General features: G+C 39.7%; 1 protein-coding gene across 2 annotated transcripts in view; it reads left to right on the forward strand.

Annotated features, from left to right (window-relative positions):
• nek11 (NIMA-related kinase 11) overlaps window positions 1-14749 on the forward strand; it is a 72603-nt gene that overhangs the window by 20602 nt on the left and 37252 nt on the right. The window contains exons 3-11 of one of the 2 annotated variants that reach the window (XM_061224806.1): window positions 2535-2700; window positions 5842-5960; window positions 6310-6374; window positions 6885-7011; window positions 11168-11317; window positions 12440-12518; window positions 13216-13301; window positions 13910-14029; window positions 14581-14674. In XM_061224806.1, coding sequence (XP_061080790.1) covers window positions 2535-2700; window positions 5842-5960; window positions 6310-6374; window positions 6885-7011; window positions 11168-11317; window positions 12440-12518; window positions 13216-13301; window positions 13910-14029; window positions 14581-14674 — 1006 coding nt within the window. The remainder of the gene's footprint in view (window positions 1-2534; window positions 2701-5841; window positions 5961-6309; window positions 6375-6884; window positions 7012-11167; window positions 11318-12439; window positions 12519-13215; window positions 13302-13909; window positions 14030-14580; window positions 14675-14749) is intronic. The other variant, XM_061230437.1, reaches the window with a different exon arrangement.

Raw genomic sequence — 14749 nt, forward strand, 5'->3', positions numbered from 1 at the left:
CATTAAGAAAGGTGTATGTTGATGCATGTTCTCTATTTGAAACAGTGCATAAAATCCCTAGTGCATAAAGTATCTTGATGAATCTCAGCCTACTTCTTAATCTCCAACTTTGGAGTTAGTCTTTAGGGACTTCTCGGTGGTGAGTCAGGGTGACCTCAGTCATTATTCACTGTTATCGCTCATTTACTTGGCTGCTAGCCCATTCATCAAAGCGACACTGCAGCTCACTGAGAGAGGTGGGCCTCTGCTGAGGAAAACCTTGCTAGAATTTCAAGCTAGCCCTTTATTGTACTTCAGCCCAGAATTGTCCCCAAAAACCAAGTCCGAAGTCCAGGTCCATGTCCAGTCCATGTCATACAGCTGCCCCCAACCTCAAAAGTGCAATATCATCAAATGTCATCACTGGAATGAATTGTTCCGTATAGTTGGAATGAAATGCAACCGTGAGTCAACATCATTAGGGGTCTAATGAGCAACTGAATCTGTCTGTAGAATGGACTCAGGCTTAGTCTCAGTCTGTTGGTTAAAAACGTCAGAAACCCAATCTATTTCCTCAGTCACCAATAAATGGCATTCCTCAGCCATGTTTGTGCCAGTAATTGAGGAAAACATAGCTGATACCCATGCCCGATCTTCACATGACACCTGTGTTAGGTGCCAAACAATAGGAAATTGAAAAGTGACAGCAGAAGATTGAGGGGGTGAACGGTGGCTGACAGTCTACAGGTCGTCTCAGAGTCTTCTGTGACCTTTCATTTTGTGTACATTTAATCTTGTCAGGGGTGGTCATGCTATAAACTGAAATAGGAAATTGTCCTGCTCTTTCACGCACACACACACGCATGCATGCAAGCACGCAAGCACACACCCTCACACACACGCCCACACACACATACACACAAACACACCAACACACACATACACACACTCACACACTAATAATTCTATAATCTTAAATTGGCCCATGTTATCACTCGATGGTTTTATATTTTTAGCCATTATTTTTGCCAGTGCATTCTACAAGTTAGCACAGGCCATTGAGGAGTAAGATAGATAAATGTCAAGTTGGGGATGGAGAGAGGAAGAAAAAGGTGCCAAAGACAGGGAGGGGGAGAGATAAGGATAGAGAGACCGAGCGAATGAAAGTGATAGAGTGGCAGGCAAAGTATGGAGGGTTGTGGAGAGGGTGCAGGAAATGGAAAGTGAAGTCCATTTGACAGAAAGATTAGTTGCTCTCATACAGATTATATGCAATGCATACCTTCAGAGTAATTCATTGTAAGATGATGAAATTGTTCTTTATTACACACTGCGAGAACAGTCATCAAAACCTTTGAATATATATAGTACATGGCTGTGAGTGTGAAGCCATTTCCAGTATTAAGTGCATAGAATTGTGTTCTTGTGTGATTAGATTCCTGAAATCTTATAGGTTTCGTGAAGCTGTGACAGGCTCAAGCCACTAATAGCATTGCATTCTGTGTCTGCTGACCATAATGTAAAAAAGGGAAATTAAGCTTCAATATTTATATGATAGCAGAGTTTGTTTTTGCTGCAAACTGCTTTGTTCTTTCTGCCACTCTATCACCTAACATTCACTCTCCAAAAATCAAGTAAATATTGCTCAAGCTTACAGGAAAGGAATGGGACAGACTCATCCAATGTCAATGTCAGTAATGACTTTTTTTTGCTCTTGTAATTAATGTATATCAGTAAATACAATTTCAAAGAAATTGCTTTATTATAAGTACCTACAATATAAGTTGTGAGGAGCCCATAAGCAATTCAAATGTATTGTTTATGAACGGAATAACAGTTTTCAAAAGAATCCCAGACTTTGTACTCATGTGACATCATTTTGACTTTGTTTCAATTATATTATGCATGACAATAATATAAATAATTCATAATTGTGATGATGAGAAAATGCCAGTGAGCTTGCTTTGGCTTATTGTTTGCAATTTAGAATGAATCTTTCCCTGTGTCTAGTTCTCTGACAGAAAGTCTCTTCACAGGCAGTTCTGGTAGAATGCCATATAAATACCATTCACTGTATAAAACACAATTCACTGCATAAAGCACCATTCACTGTATAAAACACAATTTGCTGCATAAAGCATCATTCGCTGTATAAAACACCATTCACTGCATAAAAAAACAATTCATTGCATGAAACACCATTCACTTAATAAAGCACCATTCACTGAATAAATCACCATTCACTGAATAAAACACCATTCACTGCCTAAAAGTACATAGATATGCAGTATTGGTGCATTCTAAAGCATAGAAAGTATAATATATATTATATCCCAAAAATAGAAGATGCAGTAAGTGTGTTTGTTATTTACAAGGCCTCTTGCGAGGATTATCAGATTGTCGTTTAATGCGCAGCTATTTGATGGTGTAAATGGGCATTTTAAAATAGATTAAAATGGTTGGCTACATTGTTCTGTACCAGGCCCTGACAAGGCTGATTTTGCAGGCAGCCCATCCCTTATAGCTCGTCACATGCTTTGACTCTGCTCATGCAGGAAGGTGCTGAAGGAGATTCCTGTCGGTGACCTCAACCCCAATGAGACAGTGCAGGCCAACCTGGAGGCTCAGCTCCTCTCTCAGCTCCACCACCCCGCCATTTTGAAATTCTTTTCCAGCTTCCTGGAGAGGGACACTTTCTGCATAATAACTGAGTACTGTGAGGTAAAATGCCTTTCCCCTTCACACGTTCCATGATTGCTTAGATGTTTCTCCGGTGGAAGAAGCCCCATGTTGTCTAGGCAGGTGGTTAAAGTTTCTGCTGCTGATTAGAGTTTTAGCAGAGGACTTCTTTCCCCTGAAAGTAAGGAAACATTTTGACAGCAGTGATATGTTTGCTCTAATTAATATATTCCTGCAGTGCTCATATTTGTCTCTTAAGCGTTATGCACGTGTTGTTATTTTTCTCTGTTCTAATTACACTCAACCAAGTGCCATTGTATTTTTTACCAATTTAAATGTATAATAGCTATTTTGGTTGTTCTTCTTTGTGACTCCAATGACCATGTGTACCACTTTATGCATAATGACAATCAAAACATGCAGTACAATACATAGTTACATGTATCTCAATAAGTGTTCAAGCATATTGTGAAAATTAAATCTGCATAGTACTGTAAAAATCTGTTCATAAGGCTGTAAAACTCTATTCATGCTGCTATTTTTATTTATTTATAAAAGTTATCCTCCCTGGACATATTGTATATGAAAAGGCCTTATACACCATTCCGTATGCTGTTTGATGAAGGCTTGTGTTCGGCTTCACCTTCATCTTTCAAATGCTTTTGATTTGCGGAGGGTTCTACAGCATGTGAAGCTCAGAGTGAACGATTGATCAGTGCTGCTCTCTGCTGTTCCTGTTCCTGCTCATCAAGCAAAATGGAGCCTCTACCTGGTGTTCAAAAAATACATCTAATGAAAAGCAGGAAAGCCGGTCCTTTTCCTTCCCTTTACTTTTCAAAGCGTTTTGCATAAAAAACGTTTTGGCTAGATTTCCTTCTCATGCTAATGACCTGGCAGTCCTTTATCATCTCCATATCGTTCAGGAGTAATGTTCATGCTGAGGCTCTTCAAGCTGTGTAGTGCATTCCTCGAAGAGCAGGTTTACATATTATTCTACACCTGATGCCAAACCATGGTATCCCTTGGTGTATATTCACAACCCATGATAACAGCAACTGCTGCTGTCACCAGATGCTCCAACCACCCATGTCACTGAAACTCTCCCAGTGACTGTGATTTGCTTTACATCCCTTTGCTCTGTTTCCCTGCTCAGCAGAGCAACTCTGCCTGTGACTAAACTAACAGCCAGCAGCTCAAATCCCACAGGTCTTTGTTGCAGAACAGCTTTCATGAAGCCTCAAGTTTTTCTTTTTTTCCTCTGAACAATTTGCTGCTTCATATTGAGGGACAGCAGCTTGCTGCTCCAGGTGACCAGCATGGATTGCTGTTATCAGTGTAAGGACATTCAGTGAAGTTCAAAGTGCCATTTCTGTACAGCCACACATTAGGCAGTGACTCAACTGTGCCAGATTTGATGGTCTCTGTGATCTCTATGTTGTACCCAAGTGGCCACCCTGTAGTGACTTAAGTGACAATGATACAAGAGTTATATCATTGCAGGTTTTACTTCTTGTTCCAGGAGTCACTTCACTCTCCTCAGACTATTCATTGTGGCTTAGGGCATCTTAAAAAAGGGCATTATGAACACACACACACGCACTGATGCAGGCACACACATGCATGCAAACCCACATATATTCTGGGAGTGGTAGTCACATAGCATGGTGGAAAGTTCTCTCACAAATGTTGTTCAAGAATCTCCCATAAATACTTGGGACCTCATTAGACCATTAGGTGATCATAGGGGCATTGTCAAAATACACCTTCCTGCAGGAAATAATTGTGTCAATACCATAAAGCAAGACCATATACCGCAGAGGTCATGGAAGCATGGCATGAAGGTGACCACTCAGAATCTCTACAGTGATCGCCATTGCCCTTATCTTCTAAAGGGATGAGTGCATCAAACCAGAACAGGAAAATGCACTCCACACCATTTTTGAATATGTCCATAAACAATTCAATTGCATTGAATTGGCTGTTACTTAATTTAGGAACAACGTTTGTGTGGATACGTAACTACTTTTAATGTACTTTGCGTTCCTCACTTACTCAAGTGTGCACCTGTTTTGCCACTGCTTGTATGTTTACTGTACATATTCATGCATGTTTACATATTTCAGTGGCATCTGATTATTGTATGACTTCTATTCAATTTTACATGTATGTTGCCTTGTGCATGATAAAGTACTGTCATTTGGTCATCTGGTGTGTTCATAACATCTGGCATGTTGTTCCACTGGCACAAAATGAGCCAGTGAAGTAATTAAAGACAAGTTAATGGCTTATCTGCAAAGCTGCTAGGCTTTGATTATATTTCAGGGACATATGGGCTCCCAGTTCAGGTGTGTGTTTTAGGGGGTGGGCTGGGGGGGGCATGGGCATTAGGTCTCCAGGTCTGTAGCACAGGTGGGAATGAGACCATGTCATCTGACTAGGAACCAGAGATCAAAACAGGTGAAGATGGGCCAAGATTCTTTTTTTATTTATTATTTTATTAAAAATTAAAAACCTGACCATGGATTACTTGGTGGAATCCATTATACTGTTGATTTTAACCAGTGCCCCTGGGCCTCTGGAATGAAAACAGCCCCAAAAAATAGCTGACCCATCATCAAATTTCACTGTGGGTATGACACACATCTCCTTTTATGCATCTCTGTTTTGACGGCAAATAAACCAATGCTGTGTGAGCTAATGTTCACTTTGGTCTCATCTGACCACGTCACATTTGTTCGATCATATTTTAAATGACCAGTATGGAACATTCATAAAGTACCATATTTTTGTACCACATGTTCAGCATTTTGATTAATCTCAGTCAGCATATTATTTCTTTTTTTAAGTATTTTTTGTGCAATGCCAGTCAGGGGTGCCAATATGCCAACTGTACAACAAGACTCAACTACAATTGTTATTCACATCATGAATAAAAGGGAAAATGAAGATGCATTTACAAAAGACAGTAACAATACATTGTATGTGTCTACTATTATCTAAATTGCGGGGACAATAGTCTATTAAACTCATTAGTAGCAGTTGGCTGATGTCCTTGTAAAAGCTCTGATGCTTTGTGCAGTTTAATTTTTTACAATGTGTTGCCTTATGTGGTTGGATATTTGCTAGCATGCCCGACAAGACTACCAACACTGTTGCCATGCATGTGTCATGTGTGTATTGCAGGACAGGGATTTGGACTATAAGATCCAGGAGCTCAGAGAGGCAGGAAGAACACTTCCAGAGTCACAGATCACAGAATGGTTAATTCAGTTATTGTTGGGCGTCCACTACATGCACCAGAGGTAGGTGTATGCTGTAAGCCTGGATACAGACATGAGCAGTGTGAATCCTTTGGCCTACCAACAGTGAGTGAGTCTAAATGTGTTTCTTGTTCAAATAAACCACACAACTACATTTCTAATTTTAGTATTTCATGTCATTTGAATTCCCTATACTGTGTTCAGAAGGAAGTTCAGTATTTCCTTTAAATAAAACCACCATGTAATGCACTCTAGATTAAATGCACAATTTCTAATTTTCAAAGGCCATCTACTGGTTTAAAGAGCAGACCGGATTGAAACAGTGGTGATATGTTTCATTTGTCACTCTTTCCTTCCTTATATTTTTATTTTTATTTTTTGCTTCTTTTAGGCGAATACTCCACAGGGATCTAAAGGCTAAAAACATTTTTCTTAAGAAGAACATTATTAAAATAGGTAACAGTCTCTCCTGTAGAGTTCTTGAGAATAGGTGTTTTTGATGTGGCTTTTGTGGAACTGAAAAACTGGGATCCTTCATGCTCAATTCACAAGACTTCTTTCCAGCATGGTAATGTGGACTGATCTGTAGAGATCCCTGTGTCCAGATGCTAAAACGAATATTAAAATCTCTTTAAATCCTTATTCAACAATGGACAGCTATGTGCCGGTCTGTTACTTAAGAATGCTTTATCTAAAAATATATAAATAATTTGTTTAATCACAGTGAAACCTTAAAAACATGTCATTAAGCAAAAATAACAGCTTGTTAAAATTATGGGACTGCAGTTGTAGTTGGAACAAAAACCAGCTTAGACAGGGGGGCCCCAGGACCGAGTTTGGCATAGTTAGATGAATTTATCTATGAATTTCAGGTACCACAGATAAGTCCACAAAACATTATTGTGGTTCTACTTTACTGCATGTAAGTTTTGTGGGGCTGCTGATTTGTATTTTTTTTTTCTTCAGGTGACTTTGGAGTGTCTTGTCTTCTCATGGGGTCACGTGACTTAGCCACCACCTTTACCGGGACACCGTATTACATGAGTCCTGAGGCTCTCAGCCATCAAGGATACAACTCTAAATCTGACATCTGGTGAGTGGCAGAAAGACGGGCAAAGACACACATGCTGTACCGTAGATACATGGAAATAGCAGCTAGGTACTTGGGCATGCATCCGAAAGACTGCAGGTACAAATCCCATGAGGAACACGATTGTTGTTCTCTTTTGGGACGGTGCTTTACGCTAACTGCCTGTGTAAATGTCTGGCTGCATAACCATAGTATGTAATTTAAATCTTCTTGATTTAATTTATGGGGAGACAGAGCATATGGTCAACTCATGTATCCAGTTATTCGTGTTATAAACTAGAGGTAAAATGGAAAAAATCTTATCTTAGACTAAATTGCTCTGTTAGCTATTGGATATTGCTTGCCATCCAGACACTGCTAATGATTGGGCCCTCAGATGATAAACTGTCATTAGAGCCCTTTTCTAATATGTTTCAAGTCTCATGCTGGATGTTTCCGAGCCATTAAACAGGGTTTGGAAGTGACACACAAATGAGTCTTGGAATTTACAAGTAATGGTGCTACTGGCTTGCCACCACAAAAGAAAAACAAATCTCAGTACTTGTGACTGATCCAGCCAGGGGCATTCTTTCTGTACACTAGCCTAACTTTCTGTGCTCAGGAAATATTTCAGAGAAAATGGTTGCTTTCTAGATCAGTCATGTCTAATCACCATGGTCAATGAGCTTTATGATGTACAGTGGCTTCAGAAAGTGTTCAGACCCCTTGACTTTTTGCACACTTTATTGTGTTGTAGATTTAATTTTTATTTGATAAAATTATTTTTGCCCATCAATCTACACTCAATATCCCACAATGACAAAGGGAGAACATGTTTTCAGAAATTTTTGCAAACTCAAAAACTGAAATCTCTCATTTATATTCAGACCCTTATACCCATAAATCCTAGTACTTTGTAGAAGCCCCTTTGGCAGCAATTACAGCTTTGACTCTTCTTGGGTAAGGTTCTACACCTGGATTTGGGCAGTTTATCCCATTCTTCCTGGCAGATCCTCTCAAGCTCCGCCAGATTGGATAGGAAGCATCTGTGAACTGCCATCTTCAGGTCTCTGCACAGATGTTCTATGGGGTTGGAGTCTAGGCCTTGGCTTGGCCACTCAAGGACAGTCAGAGACTTGTCCTGAAGCCACTCCAGCGTTGTCTTTGCTGTATGATTTCGGACATTGTCATGTTGAAAGGTGACCTGGTGCCCCAGGTTGCTTGACCATTGGGTTCTTGGTCACCTCCCTGGTCCTGTTGGTTCCAAACATCTTCCATTTCACAATTACCGAAGCCTGGGAACAGTCAAAGCTTTAGAAATGGTTTTATACCCTGGCCCTTATCTATGCCACACCAAAATTTTATCGTGGAGGTTTACAGAGAGTTCCTTGGACCTTATGGCTTGGTTTTTGTCCTGACATGCAGTGTGAAAGGTGGGACCTTATATACGCACGTGTGTGCCTTTCTAAACTATGTCCAATCAATAAAATTTGCCAGAAGTGGACTCCAATCAAGTTCTAAACACATCTCAAGGATAAAGCACACAGGATTCACCTGACCTGAATTCAGAGTGCCACAGCAAAGGGTCTGAATACTGTAAATTAAAGATTTCAGTTTTTGATTTTAAAGGAATTTGCAAGAAACATGTTTTCACTTTGTCATTATGGGTTATTGAGTGTAGATTAATGGGCAAACACATCAATTTTATCAATTCAAAATTAAATCTACAATACCCTAAAGGGTGCAAAAAGTGAACGGGTCTCTGAATACTTTCTGAAGTCACTGCATGTTCACACTATAAATGATTCAGTAATGAACTAATTGGTGAATTATTATTTTAGTGTTTGAAACATTCTCTGTTTTCTGTAAATGAAAAGAGTTCTGAATTGATCAGTTCAGATCTTGAAATTATTTCTATGGCTTTTTTTAAATAAAAAAACTACAAATACAAAGCTTATACAAATATCTTCATATTTGGTTGTTTTCGGGATATTCTCCCAGACGGTAAGATACTCAGTTCGTGGAGTGAACTTAAAGGCAGAATGTTGAAAACAAACATGCATCAATGAAAAATGGCTTGTTGACTAGAATGTACAATCAGACAAATTGTAGGCAAGGGGAAAATATCATGTATTCATAATACATGAATGCATCAGTGCCTGCATGCAATCACTGAACCAAACAAATACGCTTTAGAGGAACTCTGAAACAACCTGATTAAGTGAAGGTGATCTCTAGTACACTGACGTCCTAGTTGAATGGTTCCAATTAAGCACCCGAGGACCTTGAATTGTTGTCTTATTTCTGTATTTATTTATGGTTTGTCTTGTATCAGATGTGGAAGTTTTGCCATGTGTTTCTTCCACACCTGAACCTAGTCTGATGATTTCACTAGTTCACTAGGTCTGCCTCCTGGCTAAATAATTGAGCAAATCCAGGTAATTGGAACAAAATACTGGAGAGGACTTTTACTTACTGAACCTGTATTTTCTACTTCTGTCCAGTATATTGTACTGCACAGACTATTCTTTAGTGCAGCACAATATTTTTCTCTCATTTAAGCTGTGTTCCTTGCAGCCCATTATCATTTCTAGTTGAAGCATATATGATGTCTGTTAGAGTATATTATTATCCAAAATACCAATGCTTCCCATTTCATCCGTAGCACTATATATAGAAATGTTCCCATGAGCATGAATGTCCTATGGAATGAGTGTCCTATTTCCCATTTAAGTGGAAACTGCTGCACACATCTGATTTCATAATTATTTTCTTTGCTGGCCAAAAATATATTATAAAATATATATAAAATTATTAATCTGATGTCATACAATGTACCCAGTATTTGAATAGAATCTTTTGCTTTTTATTCACATTAAATTTCATGCCCTGCATGGTCGTAATTTGTTGATTGCTCCTACTCAGGAAGAATAGTAAACATAACTTTTCTGTGCATTCCACCTGACACATACTCGAGCCAGCTAGAAACAAAAAAGATGAACCAGTTGAAATTGTCATTTTCTGAGAAACAGGAGCTGGGTAGGTCCACTGATTGAGGCTTCGTTTCAGTTCATTTCTCCCAAATAGGATGCTATTTTTTTCTCATTTCAGAGAGAGAGAGAGAGAGAAGGACAGGGGTAGGAATGCAGAGAGTACAGGAGAAAGAAAAGAGAAGAAAGGAAGGGTAGGCAAGATAATAAGGAACGGGGAATGATATGATTTCCAGAGAGAGCACATGTTTGTGTGTGTGTGTGTGTGTGTGTGTGGGGGGGGGGGGGGGGCAAATGTGTGCATGTTTATGAATGTACTGTATGTGCATAGTGTGTGCATATATAACATGTTAGTACAAGTCTAGTGTATATGTTTGTGTATTCAGCATGTGTGTGTGCGTACATACATGCATGTATGTTTGTATGTATGTGTGTCTTTGCCAGTGCAATTGTGCGTACATGAGTGTGTGTGTTTGTGTGTGTGTGCGCGCGCGTGTGTGCACATGTGTGTGTGGTTGCGTGTGACAAAGTGAGAGAAAGAAAGATTGATGGGCAGAGAGATTGAGGGAGTGAGATGATTGACGTATATTGTTTCCATTGAATTCTAAATCATATACTATACTGTATCTTAGTCACTTTCTCTCTTTCAATATTTTCATATTTATTTCTCTTCTCAGTGGCTATCAAGGTTAGATGTTGAGAGTATATCTGCAGCAGTGATAGAAAATACAAATGTGTTTTGGTGGTATGTCATGAGCTCCAGGTTAAAATGTATCACACATCAGTATCTGTTGTGTTTTTATAAATAACTGTATTAATAGTATGAATAAATAACTGTGAAAAATGCTTGGTTTTAGTTTTCATAGGGAGTATCTGCTCAGCTAGAGACAATTCACTTTCAGTGAAATATTAATCTTGCCAATGATTTATAAAAGCCAAATCTTAGTGAAGCTGACAGAGACATCTCTGAAGAAGGGGAACATTAATCCCTTCATCAGGTCAGGAAACTACGTTTGCTATTTTTGGCCTTAGTTCATAGTGAGCCTGCTTTAAACGTATCAACTGTATTGCAATGATCTCACGACCAAAATATATAGAATACAGACTGTACACGTGGATTGTGGGCATGGGAAGGTATAGAACATAATGGTGTCTTCGAAACAAATAAGTAACACAGTGTAATTTTGCAGGTCCTTGGGTTGCATCCTTTATGAGATGTGCTGCCTGGAGCATGCCTTTAACGGACACAGTTTCCTTACTGTCGTCATGAAGATTGTGGAAGGGAGAACCCCATCTCTCCCAGATACATACTCCATGGAGCTCAATTCAGTCATGGAAAGGTACCTTTTATCTGTGAACACTGCAGACAGTAATATCGCTAAAAGGTTTGTTGTCTCGTGATTACCTGTGTATGAGCTTTTGATTGACGCTGGGTTGACGTCTAAGTTGAGATCAGAACATAAGTCGGCCTAATGATTTGATTCCAGGCTATCAAAAAGGAGACTCTCACACTGATCACTGTATTCTTACTCAGTCAGTCGGTTCTTTATTTCCGAAGGAACTCGCTTTTATGATTTCATGGGGTTAAACATAATAAGCTGGACTAACGGCATTGAAGTTTGCACAGATGGAGTTGTGCTGATGGCAGGGAGGCAGGTTCTCTTGGGGAGGGGGAGGGGGGGAGGGGGCGGATAAGAAACACTCTGTGACCACTTTATTTGGTAGACCTGTACACAAGCTTGTTAATGCAAATGTTTAATCAGCCAATCATGTGGCAGCACCTAAATGCATAAAAGCATGCAGATGTGGTCAAGAGGTTCAACTGTTTTTCAGACCAGATGTGAGAATGGGGAAGAAATACAATTTATGTGATTTTGATCATGGAATGATTGTTGGTGCCAGAGAGAGTGGTTTGAGTATCTCAGAAACTGCTGATCTCCTGTGATTTTCATGCCAACAGTCTCTAGAGCAGAGAATTGTGCGAAAAACAAAAAACCTCCAGTGAGCGGCAGTTCTGCAGGCAAATATGCCTTGTTAATGAGAGAGGTCAGAGGAGAATGGCCAGACTTGTTAAAGCTGACAGGAAGGTGACAGTAATGCATATAACTACACAATGTAACAGTGGTATGCAGAAGAGCATTTCTGTACACACAACACATCAAACCTCTAAGTGGATTGGCTACAGCAGCAGAAGACCAATAAGTCTAAAAAATAAGTCTAATAAATACCTAATAAAGTGCTCACTTTATATAACTTATAACTTATAGTGTATATAACTTATACGTGCAATGCCACATCAAAATCGCACGCCACTAAATTTTGTGATTGGGCAACCAGTCAGCCAACATGCTAATACAAATTAAGCATTGTAAGTAACTGGTTTATGATGTCTGCTAAACTTACAATGAACTTTATGGTGCTGAAGGTGACCTCTGAAGCTGTGTCTATCCCTGTGTGCGTAGTATGCTGAATAAGGACCCGGAGCAGAGACTGCCCGCAGGGGAGATGCTGAAAATGAAGTTCATCGAGGAGAACATGCATGTGAGGCGTCCTCCTCGTCCTGCCCATGAGAAATGATCAATCAGCACCCATTACCGCCTGAATCCTCAGTGGGATTGAGCAGCTTCGCCGATCTGTGCAGTCTAAAGGCAGGGAACATCGAAGAGATTATGAAGCTATGAAAAACACGAGCCACCAGAGCCCAGAAATGCTCTGGCACAGAAGCTGGGGGCCTTTAAAACATGTTTGTGAATATGTGTTTTATAGCCCTGTTGTATAATACACAGAAAGAATGAAGCGTGCTATATGCACTTTCATTGTTTGACAAGGGAGGCTTTATTTTCGACAAGTATCTCCAATAAGTAATTATTGTAGTGTTGGTAAGGGATTCCAGGGCATATCCAGTATGTGGCAAAGTAAATATTGCTCTTTGTTTTTTCCGTTTTTTCTTCTCTTTATCTAATATTTTTTCAAGAATATCGCTAATTTATTGGAACTATTGTTTATACAGAACTGCTTATGAAGTCAGTTTTTCACTGTTGTGAAATGCGTTCTCTTCTCTCAAAGAAATCAGCTGGAAAAATGTTGAATTCCTCTAGTGACCTATATTCTGTGCTCCTTTTAAGTGAATTCTCAGGGGGGCCAGTCATTATCTCTCTTTTTTCTTCATCCCTTTCAACCATGACAGTTATGAAGCTCGGAACTTCACATTGACCAACATCTTTTATTCTCGCCGCAGAGCATAAGACACAAATTTTCCAGCTTGACGCTCAAAGACAAAACACTGAAGAGTGAGAGAGATGCTGCAAAGATCAGGAGAGCCCTGTAAGTGTGCCAGCGTTTTCTGGAGGATGACTTTTTCCTCTGAAAATGAAAATCACACGACAACAGTAACGTAGGAGACCGTTTTTCAGATGCAGTCTGTCAATGAGATCTAAAAATACTCAGTCCTGCATCACTTGTGTGACATCTTGAATGTGGAATGTGTTAATGAGCCTGACCATGATGCCTGCTTTAATGACTTCCCTGTCATCCTGTACTCCGCATCACTGACCAATACTTGGTCTACAATCTTGACAAAATAGAAAAGAAATATAGCTATCTTTTTTCTAGAAGATGACACATAATGTGAATTTGACATTTATATTACTTCACAGCATTTCTTTGAAGCTTTATTGCTGTATGCATTCACCAATTTCCTTATCGTGTCAAATGTGATTCACTGCATTGTGTGTGTATTGTCTGTTAGAATTTTGCCTTGCCTTTCACCTGAAACACCTCACCTATGCAAAGAGTGAGATCACTTGATGGTGTATTGGTGGGTCTGTTGCCTGAGTTGCAGCACTTTTAGGTAAGTAGACAGTTGCTGGTACCAAGGTGCTGTCTTACCATTTCACATGGCTCTCCTGCCACCCCAACCCCACCACTCACAGGCAAAATAAGGTTCACCTACAGACCTTGCGGGATAAGTCAGAGGTCCAGAAGATGACACCCAGAGAACGCATGAGGCTGAGGAAGCTGCGGGCTGCAGATGAGAAGGCCTGCAAACTGAAGTAAAGGATCACACTCTAGATCTGAGAGGGGCCATTAATGCTAGTCTCTGAGATGGTTCCACATTGTCAAATTACCACCTATCATTTTTCAAAGTTCCTCACTCCTGTTATAGCTTAGGCTCCATTCTTTCCTTTACAATCGGAGAACACAGAAGCACCACCAAGTCCTGGAAAGGATAATGAGTGGTGTGTTTGATATTGTTATTGTTATCTGTAATTATGGTAACGATGAGTAATTGCATTTATAGTGATCTATATTCCACATGCTGGGCTGTTCCTATGTAAAAATGCTGAATTGAATCTCTGTATGGTGCTCAATCTTTTAAGAGGACGCTGATATACTGCAGACTCATAGCTCCACTGAGAGACCAGTAGCATGATCACTCAGACACAAGATGTTATTTAAATCTTTGCTTACAGATATGAATTGTGTGGGGAGGGTAAAACTGTAGAAAATAGTGGCTGTGACATTATTAAGTGCACTGAATGATAAATTGTTTTTGGAATACAGATTTTATGATATTTTATTATCATTTCTTGTCACACAATAGGCAGCTCGCTGAAGAGAAATACGAGGAAAACCATCGGCGGATGCAAGAGCTACGATGCCGGAACTTTCAGAAAGTCAGTTTGGATGTCCTGAATGTAAGACACTCCACTTTTAAAACTGACAAAAGCCTCCATATACACTGCAATCTGTAAGTATTTGGACAGTGGGAC

Source organism: Conger conger, chromosome 1, assembly GCF_963514075.1.
Source record: "Conger conger chromosome 1, fConCon1.1, whole genome shotgun sequence".
NCBI lineage: Eukaryota > Metazoa > Chordata > Actinopteri > Anguilliformes > Congridae > Conger > Conger conger.